General features: G+C 44.9%; 1 protein-coding gene and 1 long non-coding RNA gene across 12 annotated transcripts in view; one reads left to right on the top strand and one right to left on the bottom strand.

The window, feature by feature from the left end:
• The window catches only part of CELF2 (CUGBP Elav-like family member 2), a 506,203-nt gene extending 484,187 nt beyond the window's left edge, over positions 1 to 22,016 (top strand). For 5 of the 11 annotated variants that reach the window (XM_077169448.1, XM_077169444.1, XM_077169453.1 and 2 more), the window contains 4 exons: positions 6,145 to 6,342; positions 10,834 to 10,977; positions 14,094 to 14,265; positions 15,645 to 22,015. In XM_077169448.1, coding sequence (XP_077025563.1) covers positions 6,145 to 6,342; positions 10,834 to 10,977; positions 14,094 to 14,221 — 470 coding nt within the window. In that variant the 3' untranslated portion in view covers positions 14,222 to 14,265; positions 15,645 to 22,015. Of the gene's footprint in view, positions 1 to 6,144; positions 6,343 to 10,833; positions 10,978 to 14,093; positions 14,576 to 15,644 lie in introns of those variants that run through there. The other 6 variants (XM_077169446.1, XM_077169451.1, XM_077169447.1 and 3 more) reach the window with 4 other exon arrangements.
• LOC143691238 (uncharacterized) lies at positions 245 to 8,994 on the bottom strand. Its single transcript, XR_013179413.1, has 3 exons — positions 8,540 to 8,994; positions 7,226 to 7,277; positions 245 to 469 (listed from the first exon to the last, which is right to left on the bottom strand). It is a non-coding gene; the product is annotated as an uncharacterized LOC143691238 (long non-coding RNA).
• Positions 22,017 to 25,249: the final 3,233 nt, after the last annotated feature.

The following is a 25,249-nucleotide window of genomic DNA, read 5'->3' as shown; positions in this document are numbered from 1 at the left end:
GAGGAGCACATGCTTTGATAGGCAAAGGTCACCCCCAGTCATCTCATCTCAGCCACACCCCACCACTTACCACCCCCAGGTTCCCTCCCAATACGTGACAGGTGCCGTGAAGCCCTTTGATTGACAGATATTAGCAGGTGTCAAGGGGTTTGGTTTGGGTTCAGTTCTGGTAAGAAGCAAGTGTGTGGAAATGGAAAAAAGAATGGACCAGAAATCAGAAAGCCCTGGTTCCCAGTTCTTCTACTGACCAGCTGTGGATCTCAGGCGATCACTGCCCCTTCTCTGGGCCTGGGAGCCCCCATTAGGATATTGGGGGTGTTGAATCAGGTGATCTTAAAGGTCGTCTCCACCTCTCAAGTCCAGAGTCATGGCAGTTAGCTTGCAGAATCACACTGAGTTCCAAGACATCTGGACTCACCGAAAAGCACTGTTGTCAATCAGCAATCTGTCCCTTTCTGTCATTTGGGATCTAAATGGCAGAAATAATATCATAAGCTCATGTCTGGTGCAGGCTGCACAGGGGGAAGCTGACCCTCAACCCTCGGAGGGGAAACCATTGCCTTTCCCCCGTCTCAGTCCCCCCTGGACACCTGCACCCAGCAGGTCCTTGTCAACCAACCTTGACCCACTCCTGCCTATTTTAAGCTTCATTAAAGAGATCTTGGCAAGCTGCCCTATTTCAAGCTTTGATTCAGTAAGTAACCTGGTTTTTAAAGAGTGTCCAGGCAGTAAAAAAAAATTCAGCCCAAAAAAGTCCCAGTAATTTTATACTTCAAAATCTCAACAAGAATATCTTGCAGTTTACTTGGTTAAAAAACAGAACCCAAAAATTTTTAAAAAGCCTGACTATTATAATCCCTATTTTAAAAAAAAAATAGATCCTATGTTTAGAAATTGGAAATTTTTTTATTTTATCAGAACCTTTTACTCAGACACCCTAGGAAAAACAAACAAAAATGTAGACGGTGCTTCGTCTGAACATGGCCAGGGGAAAAAAGCACTTTTCTTTCCTCTGGTGGCTCTCGACTGGCAAGTAGGATGTAAAGTGGCAGGAGAGTGCCTCGCTGCAGTTACACCGCCTCCGGGAGCCGGCACCGCCTTGGGTTTCTGGCAGAGCTCATGGGGCTGGCCGTGTCCTAGAGGCCCCCACTCCCGATCCCTTCCTCAGGTGCAGGGGCGTGAGCTCACGGACCTCCTCTCATGCTGCTTCTCTTGCCCCAGGACCTAGTTCCCCAAAAAGGACCTTGATTCGGCTGCCTGCCCGTCCTTGGTCTGTACAGCCCAGGCCAGTGGGAATGGTTGTCCTCCTCAGCACGCACCCGTGACTGCTGTCTGTGTGTCCTGTCCACGTCGTCCCGCTCCTCCCCACCCTGTTCTGTTGTACGTGGCTTTGCCCATCGTTATCATGAGGGAGTGGAGAGGGACATTGCTGAATGGCAGAGCAACCATGGCTGCCTCTCGCCTAGGGTCTTGTGCCATACACAGTTTGCTTCTGGCAAGGACGGCAAGGTTAAATCGTTATTGTTCTCTTTTTAAGCCTTTGCCATTGGGTTACTATAGATAGGATGGGAAATTAAGAAAGAATGTTTCTGGTTTCAGATAACCCCTTCCAGACCATGTGAACCAGCAAAATGTTTCATTAGACCAATCTAGGTCAAATCATGCACAAAAGAAAATAGAATCCTTCAGATTGGCAGAGAAGATTCCTAGCACAGTGCCATTGTGCAGTCTCAACCATGATTTAGAACTAATATTTGCTACTGGTCTCACATCAAATGCTAAGAAAGCCTGAGAGTGGTTCCAGACCAATCTTCCTCAACAGAAATGGCGGTACAGCCTGCCTGCTGGATAGTTCTCCAAAGAAGGGAGTCAAGAAATAGTTACTTGAACAGAATCGGCTTCTAAAATGGTGGGCCACAACTTCCATCACCTTCTCTCCTACTTCACCCTGTCCCAGAAACCATTACTTGCCACCCTAAGGGCTGTTTTCTGGGTTTCTGAATAGAGTCGACTCTTTTGCTTGAACGAAGGTGCCAAGAAGAAAGTAATGTCCAAACTCACCCTAGTCTGGGTGCTACACTCTCCCCGTCAGAGGTGTTTTTCCCCGCTAGAAGACAAAGCTGTTGGTTAGTAGACAAGTAGATAAATTAGACTGTTTGAGTTTGACATTGTTCTTCACCCCCATTTCTGAATGGAGGGAATTAGAAACAGCATGGCATCCCAGATAACAGTGGGAATTGGCACCATGAGAGGGAAGGAAAGTGGGTGATTCACCCTAAGGGCTTACATTTTGAGTTATTTGAGGGTTCTCTGGACATGTTGTGTATATCAGCATCTGAACTAAGATGAAGCAATAGTCTTTGCAGAGATATGTCCACCCAAGAGTCTGTATCTGATTTTGTGTGTTTAAATGTACATCGAGCAGCACCCTTATTTTCCCTTGTCTAAATGACATTTATTCTTCCAAATGGCTTACCCTCTAGTGCTTAAAATTATGATGATTTGAATATAACCAGCCACAAATGCCTGGTAAATAGCGTTTATGGAAACATTTTATGTAAAGTAAGGAAAAGAGAAGGTGCTTTGTGCACATTATTGTGTCTTTCACTCTTTCTTTACATTGTGGAATTGCTGCTTTAACCTGTATTCTTGGAGTATGAAAGATATATGCAGTTAGACACACATGCACACGCATGCACACACACCATTTGTGACCACATTAAACACGTGGATAACCCCACTAATTGTACATATTAGTATCCATCCACCCTGCTTCTAAGCATTTTGTGCTTAAATTCTTGTTTAACAGCTTGCAACTTAGAAAGATTTCTATTCAAAGGAGGATGTAACCCAGTAAATAGATCACGAATCTGCAAGACAATATTATATTAGCACATCTGTCACTGCTCTCTTTTTCATTTGGTGTAACACCTAGCAGAGCAGCTTGCAATATACTCTGCGTATGGTGCCATCCCCCTCATTCTAACTTTTTAGGGCTGGCTCCATAATGGTGAACCCAATTGTTCATGCTTTTATGGGTGAGTCCTTTCATGTCATTTATCAAAAGGATTCAGGAATCTCAAGGCTCCTTGGATCTGTCAGTTGAGAACCTCTGGAGAGCAGTTACATTTCCAGCCCTACGTTGTCAGCCTCTGCACTACTATACAGACCATAACAAAGACTAGTCCTTGCTGAATTTTGCCATATCTGTCACTCGGCCTGGGCCTGGGAATCTACAGTGATCCAGAATAAATGGTTGATACATTTGGCCTTTTCAAAGAAAATCCCTACTATGAAGTAGAAGCATTTTTCCCAGCATAACCTTCTCCAAACTTCTGCTGCTTCTCTTCTCTAAAGTTTTTAAGAGGTCATCAGGCAGAGGCAGGTGAAATGACAAGTGCTACGTTTGATATAATGATTAATTTAATCTAGAATAACATCAGGTAATTCACAGGAACAAACCTTAACATTTGAAATCTTGTACTGATTTCAGCCAGCCCACCATGTAATCAGCTACCTAATCTACCTTGGATTGGGCAGGCTTATACCCAGATTTTCCAGGACAGTTTTGGTTTTAGACCATCTGAACACACTTGTAACACTTGTAGTAGCTTTACCCTTATTTGTTGTTTATAAGGATGGGCATAGCCAGGGGAGAGACAAACCCCCTCTCCAGCCTGCCAGGGTGCCTGGCTCACCCTCTCTTTGGCACCACACCCCAGTGCCATCTCCTCCCCCCAGCAGGTAAGGCCAGCCTTGACCATCTGCAAGGCACAGAGAATCACCCAAAGTACACTGAGGACCTTTCCAGGAGCAGATTCGCCCTGAGGTGTGGTCACCAAAAGGGCACCTCCACTGTGATATAGGCCAGGAGGGAGCAAGGATGGGCTGGGGTGATGCCTCCTTGACCACATATCTCTTGAGGACTCTTAATTAGTCCTGAAACTTGCATAATTTCCCCCTAGTCTTTCAAGAACATGGAGTTCATTCTGCTCTTTGTTTCAAAGGAAAATGTTTCCTGACAAAACAAGGAAAGAGCTAAGAGTACAAGATGAATTCTGCTGACCTGGACGATAAAAGGAGGCATGTACTGGAGGGGCAGGAGGTGGTGGAATGGTGGTGGCCTCAGCAGCTAACTGCCCCCATGCATCTACCCCTGGAGAAGCTGGGGGTGGAGATTGTAGGTGCCAGGAGATTCTCATAGGGGCCTGATCATGAGAACCCCAAGTCGCCACTGTCAGGGCATTGTGGGGTGTAGTGCTCCCACCACCCTGGACTGGCGGGTGATTCTGGGGCACCTGTATATGGGGTGCCCCCTTCAGCCCAAGGTTGTTGAGAAGATCCCTAACTGCACAGGTGCCACACCACCGAGAATCGCACACTGCAGGGTGTAAGCAGGGATAGGTGCCAGGGCAGCACTCACTCTCTTGGGGGGGTCCTTCCACACTGGAGTCTGACTTCCCAGAGGGCTGAGCCCAGGACCTGGTCGTCTGCACCCCTAGCACCCACCAACAGGCAGATAGAAGAGAATCCAGCCCTCTCCTGAGCCAGCTTATGCCCTCCTCTCCCCTCTCACATAAAACAAATGACCATGCTTCTTTGCATTCACCCAGATATCATGAGGACAAAGATTAAATAATGCCAGAACGCGAAAAAGCAAAATTACTCCCAGCCCTCTGTCAACTTTGAGAGTAAAGGATGCAAGGGAATACAGAGTCAGTAAGGGAAGTGCAACTCAAACCTGAGGATTGCTCAGAGCAAGGAAGCAGGCGTACTTATCTCCAGGCTCTTTCACAGCACTTATTTTCAGGACCCCAAAACAATAAAGCAGACAGGCTCCTTTAGATTTGGAGACTCCACGCAGACCCAGCCGCTCTTCTGCCAGCGGATGCCACTGTAGCTGGTCTGTAGTTGCTCAGCCTGCTTGAAGACCTTTTCTTTTTCAGTCGGCTGTTACTCCATTCCATCCTTCAGGCTCTCCTCACACCCCAGCCCACCCCAGGAGAATGCCAGAGCTCTGGCCCCCGAGTCTCCTCTGCTGTTGCGCTGTAGCCCGGCCACACCGACGTGGTCCTGGGACTCTGTGAGGTTGCCAAAGTCAGCAGCATGTGGTGGAGGAAACAGAACCTTCCCCTCTCTGTGTCCCGTGGGGGGCAAATAGTAGCATCGTAGGGGCATCGAGGTGAATCTGGTATTTGCCTCCTCATGTGACACAGAGAGCAAGCATAATAGAGCAAGGAGCAGCCAGGCTAAAGGGGTGAATCCAGAAACTATGCCAGCCAGCGTCCAGTTCACATCAGGGAGTAGCCAGACCCTCCTGCACAGGGTCCTGGAAACATGGCCTGGGGCTCTCCCCAGGGCACAGCCCACCATTCCACAGGCACCTGCCACTGTCCATGGATGGTGGGTGCAAACCTTTTGCTGCTGAAACCTGCACTGTTCCATTTCCAGCTTTCAATATTGAAGGAGCACCTCCCATGCTCTGTAGTTCTCCCTGCACCTTAATTCTCAGTCAGGCTCTTACTGGCTGGTGCTTGTCAACACCTGTCAGCTGTTTAGGAAAGACAGTTAAGGAACCTGCCCTCTTACTGGTTTTCAGAGAACCAAGCTTGGCTTCTCTGTAGTGTCCTCCTGGGACAGCCAAAGGGAAAAAAGCTCTATTTTATCCCTTCCTCCCAGCCCCTTGATCCATCCCGTGGGTCTTCCAGATGCCCAGTGAATGGATTTCAGTATGCAAATATTACAGGCCTCTGCCATTACTCTATTTTTACATACATGTAAACGCTAAGACACAGAAGGCTTTTATCCCAAAAAGGTAGCAACCGTACTTGCCAGTAGCACATTGCATGGAGTTAAGATGCATCATCTAACCAGTACCTCCGTGACTTCCAACTGTTGGCCAAGGGAGCAAGGCTCAGGTTCGGGATGGTGGTTGTTTTGGGGTTTTTGTTTTTGTTTTTGTTTTTAACCATTTTTATGATCAGTGACTTCATGGTTTCGTCTGTAATTTCCTGTGGGGTTAGTTGATGTGCTAGCTGCATGCATTTGCTGTTGTCCTCGTGTCAAATGATTCTCTAACTTCCTTTGGAAAGCACTAATGAATAAGTGCTATTTCTCTTCTCTATTGTTGGGTTTTTTGTAAAGTTGCTCAAATGCTCTCAGGTATGGCGGCTCTGAATGGAGGACTTGGCGCCACCGGCTTGACCAACGGCACGGCGGGCACCATGGACGCCCTCACCCAGGCCTACTCAGGAATCCAGCAGTATGCGGCCGCCGCCCTGCCCACGCTCTACAGCCAGAGCCTGCTGCAGCAGCAGAGCGCGGCGGGCAGCCAGAAGGAAGGTACGTGCCTGGCCGCGCCGGCCCGACGGCCAGAGGGGCAGTCCCCGCTCCTGAGCCGGCAGGGAAGCCAGGCAGAGCCAGGATTACCAGACACAGCCGTTGCTTTATGTTCACTACTCGTGGTTTTTAGTTGTACGTGCATGTGTGTGTGTGTTTTAAGAAACCTGACAGGCCCTGATCCTTTATTTTAACCTTCTCTTCTTTCCTGTTCAGTCTTGTATTTCTTTCATCTTTTGATTAATTTTTATCATCCATCTCCTTTGTTGGATTCCTCACCATTGTGTGTTAGGTGCCATCGGAAAGTTGCCAGGAACCACCCCCGCCCTGGCCCGCTTCCAAATCACCATAGACCACCCATTCCCCGCCCTAAACACGGGCTCTGCATCCGTGGCAGGGGACAAATCGGCACAGCCTCTGTGGGTGCAGTGCTCTCTCCCACGTGTCCTGTGGTTTGCGGGGTGCCCGCAGCCTGGGACTGTGAAGCTGCTGCCTCTTAGTAAGGGATTCTTTGCATTTTCACAATAAATCCATGCTTAAGATTAACTTCTTCTTTGTTTAATTGAGAGAATTTCTTGGGGAGCAAATAAATGATTGATTGCCTTGCTTCTCTGCCAATATAGCAAAATAAACTTCAAGAAGTTAATGCTAAGAATAAATGAAAGCTCATTATAAAATGGCAAACAAGCTCATCCAAATAAGGATAATATATCTCTCTTTTTCCTCCTTTTGGTTTCTTCCTCCCTGATCGAAATTGCTTTAAAGCAAAATCAGCAACATATTTCTTCTCTTTCTGATTTGTTGAGAATATGAGAAAAGAAACTAGAATGGGGAAGTACTGATGCAGAATTTTTTAAAGTTTATTCCCCTTCTCATTTCTCCTTACCTCATACTTCCAAACTGCTTCAGTCAGTTACTTTGACTTTGGATGTGGTGATCTGCAAGAAATAGAAGAGTTTTACTTCGGGAAGTTGTGAACCTTAAGGGGGCACAGATTAAAAGATACTCATGCTTAAAACCAAAAAGAAAGGAAAATATTTCTTCATGCTTGTCATTAACATAGGGACGATTTAAAACGAAATGCATATGAAAATCTAAGTTACTTATTTCAACTTTGTCTTTAATCTCAGCTGTGACTGTTGTAAGTTTTTAAAACACAGGTAACTGTTCTGGCAGCTACCTTTCATCAGGATATAACGGGGAGACCCTGTCCCCAAAGCCAAGCCTGGACCTGGTCCCTTTGTCTGGGGTCTGACCACCTGTGATGCATGGGGATGGGGACAGGGGTCCTGTCATGTGACGGGCTTCCTCCCATGTGATGTAGGGAATGCCTGCACCTAATCTGCTGGCTGGCCAGACCTTACCACAAACTCTAGTCCTGTGTGGGCACCAAAGACCCACACTTCGGTGCTGTGAGAATAAAGTCTGCGTCCTCACACATTTTTCCAAATTTCTTCACCCCAAGCCACAGCCCTAAAATGTCCTTGCCTTGAGTTTTAGGGATTGCATGGGCAGGAATTACCCATCCTGGGATTAGCATAAAATAGTTCAAAATAACTATCACCTGCCCTTAATTATTCATATTAAGGTATTTGGGGTACAGATAGCATGCTTAGGGGGTTTGTTTTGTTTTTTGTTTTTGGTGTTTCTTGGTTTTTGTTTTTAATCATCTCCCACCTTCTCACCCAGTTAACATATGCACAGTAAATTTAAACCATCTCAATACTAATTTAAGTAAAACATAATCCAAAAGGTGAAATATATATGGAGGAAAGAAAAATCCCATAAGGCACTCCAGTACTGTGATTTTAGATTTTCCACTGCATAGTTCTGTCCTTCAATAAAGAGAGTGAAAGTTGACTGGATATATTTAATCGTGTACCCTGATGTATGTCCCTCCCCCCACCAAGAAAATGGGCCAACCTGGCTTCGAAAAGAAAATAATTTTACTTTTTTCCCTAGCCCAGTCTTCTGAAGAGTCACCCAGATCTGTAGATCTGGGTGTAGGAGAGCTGAACCCTTCTTCCTTGCCATCCCTAAGTGCCCTCTGACCCCTTCCCCTTCCCATCGGCCTCTGAAAGAAGCTGTCACCCATCCAGGGAATGAGCACTCTGGAGACCCAGAAGGAAGCACGGGCACCATCAGCCCCATACAACTCAAGGCCCACAAAGCACCCGGGTCTTCGTGTCACATCAGGTACCTGTAAGAAGGACACAATGCCAGCCCCCAGCCAGTGGGGCCAGTCATGTAGACAGGTGACTACAGCAGCTCCAGTCACTTCCAGGGAGGAGGAATCCAGCCGGCAAGTGATCCCTTAGCAGAGTTTTACTACTGCTTAAGGGAAAGAGTGATACACAGTTGAACACCTCCAAAAAAACACATTTCTTTACCCTTGGCATTTAGGGCAAAAGCTGCCTTAATTGCCATTCAAGGAAAGTTTGTCCATGTCATCACCCTTATCTCATTTTAATGTTAAAAGTGTTGAGATTTTGTGAAATCAGGCTGTTTCTAAGGATAGGAAAAAAGTAGCAGGGTAGGGGAGAGATGTGGCCTGCAGTGGGAGATGCTTTTGGCATTTTTTCCCTGGGAAAATGATGGACAGAAGTACAGAGCCTCCTTGGATTGTTTGCCTGTCTCCGCATTTTTCTGGTTCCCTTTCTGGCCTGGATGTGTCAGAATGGACAGCATTCTAGAACGCTAAGGCAGTTCCAGCAGAGCCAATGGTCTTAGTCTTAGTGCATTAAATTTGTGTTACCTCCCCAGGCTTCAGGAATGAGATGTGCTTCCCAGTTCAAATTGGGTCCCATTAATCCTCATTGGTATGTTTGGATCTTTTATTTAAAAGGAATGTCAGATCTGGGTGGAGCCAAATTTTACCTATATTTCTTTTGCAGAAGATAGAGAACATTCATTCCCAGTGTTTTATTTCTGCATCTATTCCCATTCATGGGAATGATATTTGTACAAATGATATTTGTAGCATTTTCTTAAATTAGGAAATGTAGGGACCTGAGCCCTACTGTCCCATCCCTTTAAAGTACCAGCAGCCTCGCCTGTATTAGCGTGTAGATGCGCCTACAGAGACTGTACGTGATACTTTGAGTTAAGTAGCCTGGAGACACTTGGGTAGAAGAAACGCTTGATCTCCGTGGCTTCAGAGATGTGCCTCAAGAAGTTTCCATGTGCAAAAGCCCATTCATTAGAGCATTTTTGTTCTTTTATGATTTATTTATTTCTTGCAGGGGAAAACTTGCTTTGACTTTTCTTTGCAAAGATGGTTAGCCATTTCATTTTTTCAAAGTTCTTTTAACTTCATTTTCTTTTTCTCCAACCCATACACGTAGACCCCCTCTTCCCTACGGAGGGAGCCCGTGGCAGCTGTCCCGGGGGCTTCCTGAGGAACGAGGCAGTCCTGCTCCTTCTCCTGTGAGCCAGTGGCAGAAATTACTCCATTTGCACAGTGCCCTCTCTTCACTCCCAGAGGTCATGCACAGAATGCAGCATCTAGCCCTCACTTTCCTTTTCAGCCCCAGGCCTTTCCAGAAGCTTCTGCAACCACCCCAGGAACTCTGTCCTGGAAAGCATTTTGGCAGGTTACACTGAATGATGATTACATTTCATAGGCTCCATTGGACTCCCTTCCTTCCTTTTCCTTTTGCTTCTTTGAACTTATACTTCTTATAGAGATGGGGGAGAGTCGGAAGAGCAGACTGGAGGGAACATATGAGAGCTTACTTTTCCAGCTGGTATAAGTAAGGGCACGTTCCCTTTACTGCCCTTGTTTCTTGTATTGTCTGGAAAGCCCTGGGGAAGAGTGAAGAGCTGGGCTTAGCTTACTCTTAGACTCACTCCTAAGGCCAGCACTTTCATTTCCAAGCCTATATCCCTGTGGTATGATTCTGATCCTTTTTTGTAGCCACCTTTTTTTTTTCTCCCTGCTTTGACTCATTGCCAGTCATTTCTAATAAAGATGATTATCAGACTGTGTGTTAAGAGATTTGGCAAATCAAAACTGGCTAGATAATTAGGTAAATGATTGCAAAATCCAAGCAGCATTACTGCTATATCTGTTATTTCTAAATTGCTGCAATTTGTTCAGAATGCACAGGACACTCTCTCCTCCAAGAGCTAGTATGCATGCTACCTACACGGCCACCAGGAAAATAGTAATTCTCCTCCCCCATCCAATGCCCACCTTCACTCCCATGATGTGAGGAGACTGAAGACGTGTGCTAATGTGCAGTAATCACACATGACACACAAACACACACCCGCAGAAGATTGTTAGGGAAAAGGAGGCAATTCCTAACCAGTGCCTCTTTGAAAATCAGGAAAACCTGGTTGACATTTCCCCATCTGTTCTGTGCTCTTCTAGTGTGAGAGAAAGGCTGTGCTTAGCCTGTCTGTTGTTCAAGCACTCCTAAGAAAAGCTTTGGGAGCTAAGGCACAAGGGGTGTCTTTCTCTGAGTTTTTGTTTGTTTGTTTCTTCTTTAGGTCCGGAGGGGGCAAACCTCTTTATTTACCACCTTCCACAGGAATTTGGAGACCAGGACATTCTGCAGATGTTCATGCCTTTTGGAAATGTTATCTCTGCTAAAGTCTTCATTGACAAACAGACCAATCTGAGCAAGTGCTTTGGTATGCAAAAGAAACCAAGCCAGACTATTACAGTAGGTTGCCAAGCAGGGGGTCCTGGGAAGGAAAATGCAAAAGGCAGCTATCTGGAGAGTCAGGATAGGGTCCACCCTGTGTGGAGTATTTCTGTTTTTTTCTGGACACTGGTAAGCAGATTTGGGCTAAGGTGTTCAATTTTTTTTTTTTTCTAAAGGAAGGGGATCTGGGAAATTAAACGCTTCATCCATTAGGTAATGTTGTAGAATATCCCATTAAAGTGTCTTATTACATATATCTAATAATCTTTCATTGTAGAGCCATAGCAGTTTCTTTAAACCCCGTAAATAGGATCATAAACTTTATCAGATGGAAATATACAGCTAACAGGCTGGAACGAGGGCTCTCTGGGTAGCGTGTGCCATTGCAGCTACTCTGCAGTGAATTAAACCTCCCTCCTCCGGGTTTAGTAGGACTTGGGCACTGGATGGATTGTGTTGGGGCTCACTGTTCAGCATCTTGGTAAACGCACACACACGCACAGATCACCTAAGTCACAGGCAGGTTGTAGTCCAGGCAGCCGGCTGAACCACACCTCCTCGTACACAAGGTCTGGAGGGTGACAGATGTTGTGGTGTCATAACGCGGCATTTGATAGGCTTTGAGTGCCGGCAGGGCGGGGGCTGTGTGGGTGGGCCCAGGGCATGGAAGTGTGCCAGTACCACCAGCGCTTGGTGCTCCCCTCGCCGTGCCGTCCCTCTTCCCCCACGGCCCACCTCTGCCCCCCGCAGCTGGCTGTTCTGCGCTCAGCATGTGCTCACGTTTTAGACCAGAAGGAGGGCGTTTACTTGTTTAGGGAGTGGAGGAGCCCTTTTGGCCCCCAAATTAATTTAGAGGCCAGAATGTTCAGAATATTTATTACTCATCTGGAAGGCTTTGGCCTATTTTAAGATAAAATATTTTTTTCATCACTCCTGCAGTTGGCTCCCGTGAGGCTGGAGGTAGGTAGTAACAGTAGCATAATAAATAAAATAAATGAACAAAATAAATAGAACAGAATAGGTATGGGTCAGGCAAGGCAAGCAAAATTATATGGTATAAAGAAAGACCTCAGAGATAGGGGTGGTTCTCAGACGGCTAAAAACTCAAACTATTCAGCTGAGCTGGTTCTAGGTGACCAGTCCAAAGAGAATGTTTTGGTTTCTGAAACTCCATTGTCCATTTATGTCCTTCTGATTTCTGCACTGTGACCCAGGAAGACCCAAAGCCTCTGTTGTTGGGGCATCGGTGTCACCCATTTAGAGTCACCATTGTGACCATAACAGGAAGGCTGTCAGCCTGATCCCAGGGAGTGGCTCATGAGTGAGTGAGATGGAAGTTAAATTATTCTCTAGGGTGTGTAATGTGTGAGTAAGACCCTACTTTTGGGAGGCTTCTCTATACGAGGTTTTCAGCCAGATCTCTGCATTCCTCACAGCAAAGCCGTGCCCTGGGCTTCTTTGGAGACCGGAAATGGGTTGTGCTGCATGGTCTGATTTTGAGAAAATATTTACTGCCTTGAAAAGAGATCCCATCAGCCCACAAACTACGTCACCAAAGTGTCCATAATAATGCAGCCAGTTGCACTTAGCTTTAGGGACTGAGGTGTCCGTTCAGGCTAAAAAAGCCTTGGCATCCTCCCTACCCAGGTTCCTTCCAGACCAGCCTTGGGTCGTGGAGCCCCGGGTTGGCTGGGTTACTAGTCATAGGTGGTGCCCCATTCTTACCCATTGGCCAGCCTTCATCATCCCACTTCTGTCCTCTCATCATCTTCCTCCTGGCTTAAGACCCAGAGGGAAAGGAGAAAGTAAACTCAGAGCAGAAATCTTGGATTCAGGATCACATGTATCAGGAATTGATTTAGTAAAAATTTAAGCTTGTGTCATATGTCCACTTGAATCGGCTGAGGAGAGAATGCTGCTGAAAGTATATTTATGTCCTTTTCTTCCTCCTCTAATTTGTAAATGAATTTTTTCTTGAGCTTTCAACTGTGTAACGGTAGATAGGTGGGGAAGCTTAGTATAGAACCTCTGAACAGTTGATTTGCAGAACTGAAATTAAATCAATAGAGTGGCTTCTTTTCAACACCAAAAGTAGGATCTGTCCAAACTCAACACTCTTGCATCAGCATTAACCAAAGCTTTGCTTGTACTGCTCCTCCTGCCCACTGCCCACCGTTCCTCCGATGTTAGAACAGACAATATGGTCAATATCCTCTTATGTCTGAGTCTTTACAGAGAATCCTTGTTCCTGATACCTTTGTTCTTTTTACAAACGCGTGCCCCGCCTACTTTTGTTGGTGGTGATTGTTGGAACAGAGAAAGATACTGGGAACTCTTAGATTGGTTCCTAAAGCCCTGAGCTCTTGCAACTGTTTTCCCCTCCAAGACCAAAAGGGGTATGAGAGAGCATCTTCCATTCTGTTGAATCAAACCGTGCTTCAAAACTGGAAACTGAGACAAAGAGAAACACTCAGCATTCCCCTGGGTCACTCTCAGTCATAACCCCAAAACGTTAAAAAGCAAGGATAAATGATTCTAGCATTAATTCAATAACTGACCCCATCCTGAAGCCAAACAGGCCTGAGTTTTGTCTAAGACACATATGGCACATTGGAATAAAAGCCAGTGAGGGTCTCTGCCAGTCCCTGTTACCCAGCCCCTCCCCTAATTACCCTGCCTTTCCTCCTCACTTGGTTGGACCATGTGAGCTTCTGGGGAAACCTCCCAGTCCCGAGATGTGCATATCACAGCTTGTGGAAACCATGCTTTCTTACCTACCTTGGGCTTTCAGAAAACAGAGACAGGTCCACTCAAACAGCCAAGTCTGAGCTTTTGGCATTGTCGGGGGAGGGTTTTGTTCTGCATGATACCAAATTACCAATCCAGTTAGCTTTGTCACTGCTTGTCGGTGGACGGTTCCCCACGTGACCCCCACACATGTACGGTAGCTGTGCGGTGGGCACACAGCAACTCAAGGCGAGTGGAATTGAGACCGTGGGACTGACCGCTTGCAGTGACACTCTAGCAGCTGCCCTGTAAGCCCCAGCCTCCCTTCTCTAACCTCTGCTTCCCTTCCCTCCCACCTTCCCAACTGTTTTCCAGGTTTTGTTAGCTACGACAATCCCGTCTCCGCGCAAGCTGCCATCCAGGCGATGAACGGTTTTCAGATTGGCATGAAACGCTTGAAGGTCCAGCTGAAGCGCTCCAAAAATGACAGCAAACCTTACTGATCCCACCCCCCGAGGCTCCCTGCTCTTGTTTTAGCTTTCTTAGGGTAAGTCCCACGAGCCCGCCTGTTCTCAACAGGGAAGGCAGAGGAGGACCGGGATGCCAACCTGTACCAAGAGAGACGGTTCTTTTTACAATAAGGCGTCCATCTCCCCCGCCCGCCCACCCCACCCAGTTCGCCATAATTAAAAACTCGGGCTACCTTGTTTCTATCGAGTAAATTCCTCCTCCACTTGTGCCACTGTATTCTCCTTTGTTTTGCGATTTGAATCTCCTTTTGACCTTTTTTTTTTTAATTTTCGTTTTTGTTTTCATTTTGGCTTTTTTTTTAAAAAAAAAAGAAAAGAAAAGAAAAACACACGCACAAATAAATGCCGTTTTTAAGGATTCAAAGGCAAGCAGACGCTAAGGTGCAATTTTAACTCGGAAACAGCTGGTGTCCTGAGATGGCTGCCCGGCTCACACCATTAGGGGGCGCCAGCTGGCCGGAGGTTGGGGGCCCAGGGTGAGAGAACAGCCAGAAGCGCTGACTCAAAACAAAATGAAACGTCTTTCCACTCCACCGGTTCGTTTTAATAAGTAGGATTTTCTTTTAGGGTTCAAAGAAACATGCCACTTATTTGGTCAGATTATTACACTGGTTTGTCTCTTTTGTTATCGTTTTTATTTCAGTTTTTAGAAAGGATTAATGTAAAAAAAAAGATTTAGAGATCTGTTTCTTAAAGCTACAGGGTTTAAAAATAAAATAAAATGAGTGACAATACTTGATGTTTCTTGAAAGATAAATTTAATAAAAATAAATAATACATAAATACGTAAATAAAAAAAAGAAAGCCACAGGCCTGTAAATTTTATTTGTAAAAAAAGCATTTCTATTTTTATACAAAATTTTTACTGCCTCAGAAATAATGGAAGTTATTTATTGCCTATTGTTAACTTATTGGATACCTAAAGAGCAGCTCTCTGCTAGCTAGATCCTTCTGAAGTAGTCTCCGGAGGAATTTTCTAGGAATGGGCTTTTTTTCACCGTTGAACCCTAGACCTGAAGTTCATGCTTTATCCTCTCGTTGTTCGTATCTGTCTGATGATTTTGTTCGTAACTTCCATTATCTAGTTAAAAGTTCGGTCGTCTGACTCTCCCCGTCTGTGACATTTGTTGGAACTGGACGCTCTCCCCGCCCCCTGCCAGTCCCGCACCCCAAACTCCCGAATCCATCCCCTCTCGCTCTCTCTGGATGGATTCTCTTGGGGTCTCATTGTGCTGTGGATAGAGATCGTAAGAAATGCCAGTTATGTGAATGGCTTGTAGACTCCCTAACGACTTAGGACTTGCATTTAGTTTTTTCTCCCGCACCCTTAAAAGTGATTTTGTTGCTGCTGCATAGATTCTGTGTAACTTCTGACTCTTCCTTGTTTTTTCCCCAGACATCTTCATACCCGTTAGTTCATCGTTTGCCTAGCATGTCCCTGTGGCGTCTCAAAAAAAAAAAGTTTCATCGTCCCATCATTGTTTCTGCTGTCTTTCTGACCTCACATCACATTTGGTTCTCCTACTGACCTTTGATCTAGTTTGACCTCTGAAATTTGCATGTGACCTCATCTAGCTATGAATTCTGGGAAGTCAATGTGAAAAACATTGCTACATTCATGCAAGACTGAAATTTATTATTAGACAAACTAATTCTAGAAGAAGAAAAAAAAACCTGTGGCAAAAACGTTTCTTTCTTATTTTTTTTTTCTTTTCATAAAACAGACTTGAAAGTATTATACAGGGATTGGCATTCTCCCTGGGCGCTGGTAACAGTAGCAATATGTGTCCAGGGACACAGAATGTTGGTTGCTAACAGACTACTTCCAAAAACAGTTTGAGGAAAAAAAACTGTCTGATTTTAAGTCTCTAGAGGTCTGTAATAGTTTTTACATTTTTCAGGCAGTGTAAAGTTTTTTGATAAGGCCATTTTAGGTGGCTCACTTTCTCATTAAGATATATATAGAGAACCACTTTTTGTAGATTAGTATAAGAAAATATTTACCCTGTTTTGGGGCAAATGCTACCTATTTGTGTCACCTTTTGCTGAACTGACTCACAGTTAGACAATCCATGGTTTAATGCACATGAAATACCTATATTTTATACTGTCTCAATGTACAGAAGAAAGGTTACTGTAAAACCGTGTCACGTTGGTGCTTCCGTGAATTCAGTTGTGGTTTCATCATGAGTCTTCACTGTCCTTCGTTGATAAGACAAGCTTAGAATTGGTTTACTTAAACAAAACAAAAAAGAATTTCAAAAAAAGTTGTTTGCTTAAAAAAAAAAATTTTCATGTGAGGGGGAAAAAAAAAAAACCTATTCCAGAATAAGTTTTGTGTTGGCTTGTGAAGCATTGATGTCATTTTTTTTTTATTGTGGACTATTTAGATGTGTTTGTGTTCAGCAAAATGTGATCTGTTTTTTTCTTTTAGAGAAAAAAAAGTGAAAATATATAGTGCCAAATTCCAAAGGTACTTCCTTCCTAGAGCTTCAGTGTGTTTCTTGTGAGAAGTAATTTGATAACATGGGTATTTTATTATGTGTTTTGTATAAATCCCTAATATTTAAAAAATGAAAAACAAAAAAAGAGGTTACAAAGTTTGTTAACTTGCTATCCTGTGGTCTTGTTGCCTGAAATTGTTATTGTTTGTTATTTCTCTATGATGTTTTTTGTAAAACATTGTACAAGTGCCCATGTGTCACTTTTTTAACCACTTTCGCATCAATTGCTGTGAAGGCAACCTCACAATGTATCTTCTTCATTATCTATGGAAACCTCTAAGGTGAGAAAGTTTTGAACTTTTAACCCTTTCTACCCAGAGCTATCTGGAATGTCGATACCTTTTTATACTGTCACAATTTTAGTTTGTCTATATCTCCTCCACTTTGGGTTGTCTTTTGTTTTTACCACTTTGGGATCCTAATTCTTGGTTGAAGGGGAAAAATATATATACTTTAACACTCCCCAGTTTTTTTCCCAACACTTTTTTTCCTTTTGATTATTCAGAGTCATTTAAAAAAAAAAACAACAACAGAATTCTTCATATACTGCCGGAATTCGTGTTTCAATTTTCATTCAAAACTGTTTATGGGTTAAGCTCTCCGAGGGGAATGGTAGGTAGATTCAGCACCTTAGAGATTCTGAAATCTTTTAAAAATTCTATTTGCTTTTGAGATCAAGTTTGGTGGTATGTTCCGGTTCAGAAGATTTTCATAGACTTTGTGGTGGGGTGGTCTTTGAGGATTGCACTGTTGTTTCTCAGATACTCCTGAACAATGTTTCTAATCAGCCATCCTGCTGGGGAGTCTCTGACCCCAGTGGATACCTCCGAATAAGCTTGGTGTCTGGATGAGAGGTGGGTAGTCTGTTCCCTGCTTTTTTTGTGTATTTTTTTTTGACGGGACACATTTGGGGGGCTGACCCTATAAGTAACCCAGTTTTTTGCCACAGATACTGACTAAACACCCCACACCAGTTCTCGCTGCCACCTTCTAAAGTGCCACATTATGATGACTCTCACTTCCCATGGACAGATAGCAAATGCCAGCGTCACCGGGGCAGCCCCTGAAAGCAGGCTGCTGGCAGCTCCTTTTCTCCAGCCCAATTCAGAAACTGCCTGCCCCCTTTCCTGCCCCCTCCCCCACTCACCACCCCATTTGCTTTAGTATGTGTGTGTTTGTGATAGCCCTGGGATGGAAAGGACTAGCCTCTAATGATGCAAAAAAAACAAAACAAACAAGCAAAACAGAAACCCAGTTTCCTTCTTACAGTACATGCACTTCTAACGAGATGATTTGTATTATCCCTCACACGTGTTTACCACTGCTGGGGCCTTCCTTCGCCCTCTGAGGGCTATTTTGTACTTCCTGCAGCAAACAGCCTAGCAGCAAAGTGCCGGCACACGTCCTTCTGGCCACTGTCTGTGGTGGTGTGGAGAAGGCCCCTGCACAGAAACACGAGAGAACACCCTTTGCATTTCCCATTAGACATTCATTTGGGAGCTCTCCATGCAACAGTGATGGAAATATCAAAAAAGCATTTTCTGATTTCTTCACTGAAGCCAGAGTGCCCGCCTCCTGCCCCCTTTTCCTCCCACCCATCCCCCCGCATCCCCCGCCCCAGGAAACAGAGTGCAGCTACAGAGGGTCCGAATGGGCACTCAGCGTGGAGCCTGGTGCATTTTGCAGACAGCCAGGCAGTTAACTTGTAGGGGGGCTCCATTCCTTCTTTGCATGCTTCATGGTGAGAAAGGTAACGCTCCTCAGAGAGGAGCTGCCCTTTTACTCATTTTTAACATCAAAAGGAAAAGGCGGCAAGGGTGCAGAGGGCCTGTGCCAGAAGAAAAACAAAATACAGGGAAATAGCTTTTTTTTTTTTAATTAGGCGTAGAGAATAGTTGTTTTTAAACTAAATTAGAGAATTGTGATAAAATGGCAGTCCTCAAAGGCGTAACAAGTTCATCTTTCTTTCACCATAGGGGTTATAGTTCTTTGGCTTGTGCTACTCTGGAATCATTTTACTGTTTCTGTTTTTATTATCTTAAGTGCTAATTAACAAGAAGAAATAAACTTTTAAAAAAAAACCTGTAGTTTCATTACCTTTTTGAATAATGTCATACGAAAAAAATGTATTTGTGTTTTTTTGTGCTGTGAGAATTGTTGTTTGTAGATTAATAATATCATTTTGTTTAGAATTACAAAATAGTTTTAAATATTGTCTGAGAAAAGCCAAAGTTAATGCAACCTAGTGGGAACTGTAAGACCATTTGAGTATTGTTTCTCTTTTATTGATGCATTTGGATTTTGTTGTTTGATGGAATTTGAGCCAAAAAAAAAAAATACGCAGGCTTTCCTATTTCTACAACTGATTGTACTTATGCATTTTGTACCAGTGGAACTTTTTATACTGGAGATTTAAAAAAAAAAAAATGGAAATTTTTGTGGCTTACTCTAGGGGGCCCCTGACAATGACTGATTTCAAGTTTGATTTCCGGTTGATAGAAAGAAAGTTGCTTTTCTTTTGAGAATTAAAAACTTTGGCTTGGTTTCTTTTTTCCCTTTGCTTATATCTAGCATTAGAATTTTGTCTTAAAATACAGCGGTAAGTTTCACTTTTTATTCTGTATCGTGCAGTTACACAATAAGGTAATTAGATTTAGACGTACTCAAGTCACTTTAAGTGGATAAATGTATTAGTTAAAACTTTAGGGGTTTGCTTTTTTGCTGTTTAGATCAAGTTCTTTCTGATTCTTCTGTCCTCATTGTGAACATAACCGTGTAGTTGAAACAGTCAAACTTATTTTTGTAACGTATGTTATTGTGTGATGCAGTTTTTTGCCTCTGTCTCCAATATTAAACCATTTTCCTAATACTTGTTTCTCTCTGCGTGTTGTATTGTTGGTAGTCATTATATGTTGGTACTACATCTAAACACCTCACTGTTTCACGTATCTGTTTTTTTCTATATGTCGTGTAAAAAGATACAGTCGATTCCACCTAAGTGAATAACTGATTTGGGGGATGGGGAAGCTGCACCAGCCACCTTTTATGTACAACAGCTCATTTTAACCACTGCTTTCAAGATTTACAGTTTTTCCTATTGTTCATCTAAAGAACAGCCTACAGAATTGGATTTACCAAGACATGTGAACTGTCTTTTGACCACACAGTCTCATTTAACCTTCTCTTCTCTCTCCGTTTAACCCCTTCCGCGCCCTCCCTCCTCTGCTCCGTCCCTTGTGGGTACATATTTACGCAGTTCTTAACATTCACAAAAACCACTGCTGTTTTGCTGCATGACCTTAAAGAAACCTAAAAAGAGAAGCAGCAGACCTGGGGTTCCTTCTGCCTACCCACTAGTCCAGTGTCATTATCAGCATGAGCAAACTTTTCCTAGAAACTAATCACATTTTAAAAAGAGGTGAGCTCTTGACAGAAGAAAAAGTAAACTCACTTGGTGAATAGACGTGAGAGGGGTTAAATTTATAGGAAGCCTGTGTTGCCATCAATCAGTAGGTACATATAGAAAAGTAATTTAAATTACTTCTTTTTAAGAACTAATTGAATCCAGGAGCAGCTTTAATTATTAAAACTAATGGAAGAGAAGAGAAATATTTCCAAGTGCCCAAAAGGAAGCACTGCTCAGTCCTGTGGGGATAGCGGAGGGAGGGGGGATGAAGTTTGTCATGCTCAAGTCTTCGGTGTGTACTGTCCATTTCCTCATGTAAACAATGTCATATGCATCACACACTCCCTGCTGGTTGAGGCTGTTTCGAAGGGAAAAGCCTTGCCCCCCTCCTCTATCAACCCAACCCTAATTATCCAAAAGAAAGGGAATAAAAGCAATTCCCTACATGCTCTCTTAAATTTAAGCCACCTGCCCCCCTCCCTTTTCTGCCCATCTCTTACACTCAGGAATCTGACTGCTCTTGAAGTGCTCTTAAAAGATTCCATCAGTGTTTGCTCCCCACTGTGTCTTCTCTCTCCTTCCAGTTTCTCAGACGCACAAGCTCTGTCTAACCTGGGGCGGCCCAGCCCAGGGCAGCCTTCCTCTGACTGCGCTGAGATATCTCTCTGGAGATGCCCAGGCCCTTGGCTGCTGCTCTCAGCAACCCCTCTGGCCCTTGGCCCCATGATAAAGTGGTCTGGGGATGCAGAAGACCCAAAGCCCTTCCCCTGTGGGCCAAGCACCTGTGACAGTGGCCTCCACCAGCTCCAAAGCCATGCAGCCAGGAGCTGCCTTCCTGCCACCCATGACTTGAGATCTGGGCACAGCCTCATCAGTTTGCCTCTGAAAACCCACTGCCTCCATTAATGGAAAAAGAGGGCTACTGGGGTAGGGGTGGGGGGAATTTCTTCTTTTTACTTATTTATTTATTTTTGGTAGGACGTGTGAGGGGTGGGGGGAAAAGGGAAGATCAGTTCTTCCCTGAGATGCAAGCATGCTTCTAAAAAATATAAGTACATATATCCACTCTCTGGCACAGGGCAAAATACTCTCGCTAAGTAAGACAAGGGAAAGACAAAGCCAGTTTTTTTGTTGTTCCAAAGAAGGGGACGGAAAAGCTAGTTCCCGTAAGCACTAACGGCCATCCAGTTGGCCCCTGCTTAAATCCGCACTTGAGCATTTTGAGTTTGCAAAGCGCAGCTGCGGTGTCAGCCAGGCGCGCCCGTGTGCGGGGAGCTGGCCGCCCCGGGAGGTGACAGGATGGTCCCTGCCGGCCGGCTGAGAGTGGCCACAGGCCCGGCCACAGGCTGGGAGGTTTAGCTGGAGGCCAGGAGAGCCGGGGCGTCAGTGTGCTGTGCATCGTTCCTGATAAGTGAATAAAACATTGTGACCAAACAATCAGCTTATTCACTTATCAGGAATCGACTGTTTTAATTTGCTGTTTCTGTTCCTCATCTCTGTTGTAGTTTGCTACCTTTGCTGTGTTCTGTTCTCTCCTCTCATGCTTGGGCAGAATCACTGGGAATATTATCTTCGTGTGACCATGAAACGTTTTTACCGAGTGAAAAATGATATCTTAACAAAATCTATGCACTTGCTATCAGGAACACAATACTGGATGTGTCTTATATATATTGAACTATATATAGTACTCGATTTCTTAAATAAAGCTTAAGAAAGGACTCGTGTGTACAGTTCATGTGATTATTTTTCAAAGCTGTGTTTCTAAGGGTATTTTTGTTCTCTAAGTCTTGAGTGATACAGGATATTTTTCATTAAAATTCTATCACTGGCTTTATGACTTTAACATTCAATAAATTGACTTTGGAAACAAAATGGAGTAGGGGGAAGTTATTCTTATTGCATTTTAACAAGACACTCTGGGAAGCCATCCCCGCACCCGTGTCTAGGGCATGTCCTTGGCTCTGTGGGCGGCCAAACAGAATCCCTGCACCGCTCAAAGTCCCCAGGAGAGCACCCAGTCTGCCCCAACCTAGAAAAGCCACCGCATTTCTCTTTTGGCTCAGAAGAAAGGGGACAAGAAAGAAAGGCAGATCCAAGAATAATTTTGTGTCAATGCTTTGCCCAGACAGTGTGGCACTAAAACTGTGTGGCCCTGCTGGAGAGCAGCTGGAGGTTCTATTCAGGACTGCAAAATGAGAAAAAGAGAGAAGATGTTTGATCATTCAGGATAAGAAGGGGAAATTTTCAAAGCGATCTGTGAGAGAGACATGCTGTAACAGTTGCAAAGTTTAAATGGGAAGCCTGCTGCTTGGCCCTTTGAAAGAATTTTGAAACTTTTTCTAAATGCCGAAAGTTTGAACAGAATGGTGTTTTTTGCTGGATTTTTTTTTGGCTTTGAGGTTTTATGTGAGATTTATTTGTTTTTATTGCTTAGTATTTGATTCTAAGAAAAGCTCCTAGATTTTTACTTGCAAAATGGCACAGGCACCCTAATCCGTTATAAAACAAATCTTAGCTATCCCGGGTAATGAGGGAAAGCAAGAGCATGGTAAATGAAAATCCACAGGTAATCCAAAAACTCTTCTTCCATCCTCTGCCTCCTCCAGCCCCAAACCTCTTTCTCAAATGCGTCACCAAAAAAAAAAAAAAAAAAAAACTTCTGGTGACATTAAGAGGTCAGAGAAACAGCCAAGTGGCAGGAAAAGGGGGCAGAGTCAAAGGGTCTGGTGAGACCGCATTCGGGGCCTGGCATTCAGGGTGGGATTGGGTGGGGGAGCTCTGTTAACAGACAAAAGTAACAACTTGAAAAGCACCTGTCTACAGGCTCCATGGAACCAGGTCAGGTTTTGAAGAGTTGCCTACATTTGCAGGTGTCCTAGGAAATACTCTTTTCCTAGTCTGGCCTTGCATATCTGTCACATAACTGGGAAGCAGCCCCCAGGTGTATGGAGGCTCTGAGCCTCCACGCGGTGGGAAAGACTGGCACCAACGTGCCCCCGAGTGGGTCTGCAGGATCAGCGCCACGAGCCAGGCTGCTGCCGTGGGGAGACCCAGCTCATGGCACCAGGAAGAGGTAGCCCAAAGTCAGAGATCTGGGGGTGTGGGGATGGGAGTTGGTTTAAGCAGGGAGGGATGGGACTATGTATCTTTAACCTGAGCCAACATCCAGAAATCCAGGAGTCTCTCCACTGGACGGCACAGGATAACTGGGTAAGTGGAAGGATGGGTGATTGGATGGACAGATAGATGTATAAATGTGACAGTGTGTTCTGCTGGGGTGGAGAAGAGGGGTGCTTCCTGTACGTGGAAACACCTGTGGGGAGACCGCTATATGCAGGATGCGCTGAAAGTGGTGGCAACTGGAGGCCACTTGGCAGAAGTCAGGAGGCCCAGGGCACAGGTGGGGAGGACAGAATACCTGTCTGCTGGTGAACCACAAACATGCAGGTTCTGCCTTGTTGCCACAGGCCCCTCAACCACCAAGCGCTGGGTGGAAGGCTGTTCCTGCAGTTTAATCAAACTACCTTGGGTGAACTGTCATGACTATTAAGCTAAATTTCACCAGGAGAGCCAAAGAACGGAGTATAAATCAATAGAAAGTAACAGTGAAGTCCCCTGATTTTCTGCATTCCTGAGAAGCAGGCCTACTTCCTTCCTACCTTCACTCCCAGTTCCAGCAACTGTCAGACCGAGCAAGCTGAGACCCCACACAGTACAACTGAGTCACTGGTACAGCCTGGAAAGCCAAAAGTGCCAGTGAGCCCTGGACATCCAGGAAATGGACTTGAATACTACCATTGTCAATGGCCTGTCCATGGCTACCATGGGGATAGCATCTAATCTCCCTATCACCCATTCATTTCTTCAAAAGCTTGGGTTAAGCAGCTACCACCTAACAGGTCCTCTGGTAGGGCAGGGAGTACAAAGAGAAGTAACACATGACCCCATGATCAGCACATCTGCCAGATAATAAGAAACCCTTCTCCCAGGGAAAAGAGCGAGTGGTCCAGGTAACACTCTGTCCCCTCCATCGGTGGCCACAAGGGATGGCATGCTGAAGATCCACCAAAAGGTGGCAGCTCTTTCAGACCTTCCAGTCCCTGCCTGAGCTTACTGCAGCTCCGATTCAGTGGGGAGGATAAAATACAATGGATGATGGGGGCACAGGAGCTACCCCTAATGTCTTCTCCTCCCCAAAGTCTCTACAAGGGCAAGGCTGATTAAAGTGGCCCTGTGTGCTTGAGACCCAAATTTCCCAACCAGTCTGCAAAAAGTGTTCCATCCGATAACTTCATTTCTTGGATAATTATAAACTGCAATCAGCAAGACTTGCCATCAAGGAAGGCAGCAAGGCTGTGGGAGGGATGGGACGAATGTGGGAAAGGCAGACCTCTGCTAAAAGAATGGGGGCGATGACATGAGAAGAATGCCTGCTGCCCTGAAGGTGCAGTCATCATCCACCTGCCACCCCACCCTCCAACCCGGGCTCCAAGTCCACAAGCTTGCTCTCTACCTGGCTCCAAGTTCTGCCCACCCTCCCATGCCACGTGAGCATGAGTTCCACCACCAAGGGCCCTCAGTCAGTTTCCCCCATCCCTGGCATCAACTTCAGCCCATGGCAGTAAATCATTGAGGATCACCTGCCCACTTTCCCTGGCATTCCACCCTCTGCCGACCAGCCTTCAGAGACGGGAGATTCCCAACTTCCACTTCCTTATCCTTGCAAGAAAGGCAGCCCCCTCAGGGTGGCTGGAGCAAAGCAAAAAGGAACTGCTGATGACTCTGTTATCACTGAATGTGATTCTTGTGAATATATATTATACACCTAAATAATTACAAGTGTCCAGCTTAAAATTTGGATGGCCTATTAACTTACAACGCCATATGAATTTGGAAACACTGATCTAAAGCAATGTTTTCCAAACCATACTCCACAGCCAACCTGCAAGATGATCTATGGACAAAAAGTCGGGTTTAGTTACCAAGGTGTGGAAATGCTGTTACTACATCATCCTCTTGGAAACTCACGATGTGTATTAACATATCAAAAGCTCCAAGTCTCTGGCCTCTGCAGCAAAGAGCCACCTT

This window comes from Tamandua tetradactyla, chromosome 7, assembly GCF_023851605.1.
Source record: "Tamandua tetradactyla isolate mTamTet1 chromosome 7, mTamTet1.pri, whole genome shotgun sequence".
Taxonomy (NCBI): domain Eukaryota; kingdom Metazoa; phylum Chordata; class Mammalia; order Pilosa; family Myrmecophagidae; genus Tamandua; species Tamandua tetradactyla.
This window is presented reverse-complemented; position numbering and strand designations above follow the sequence as displayed.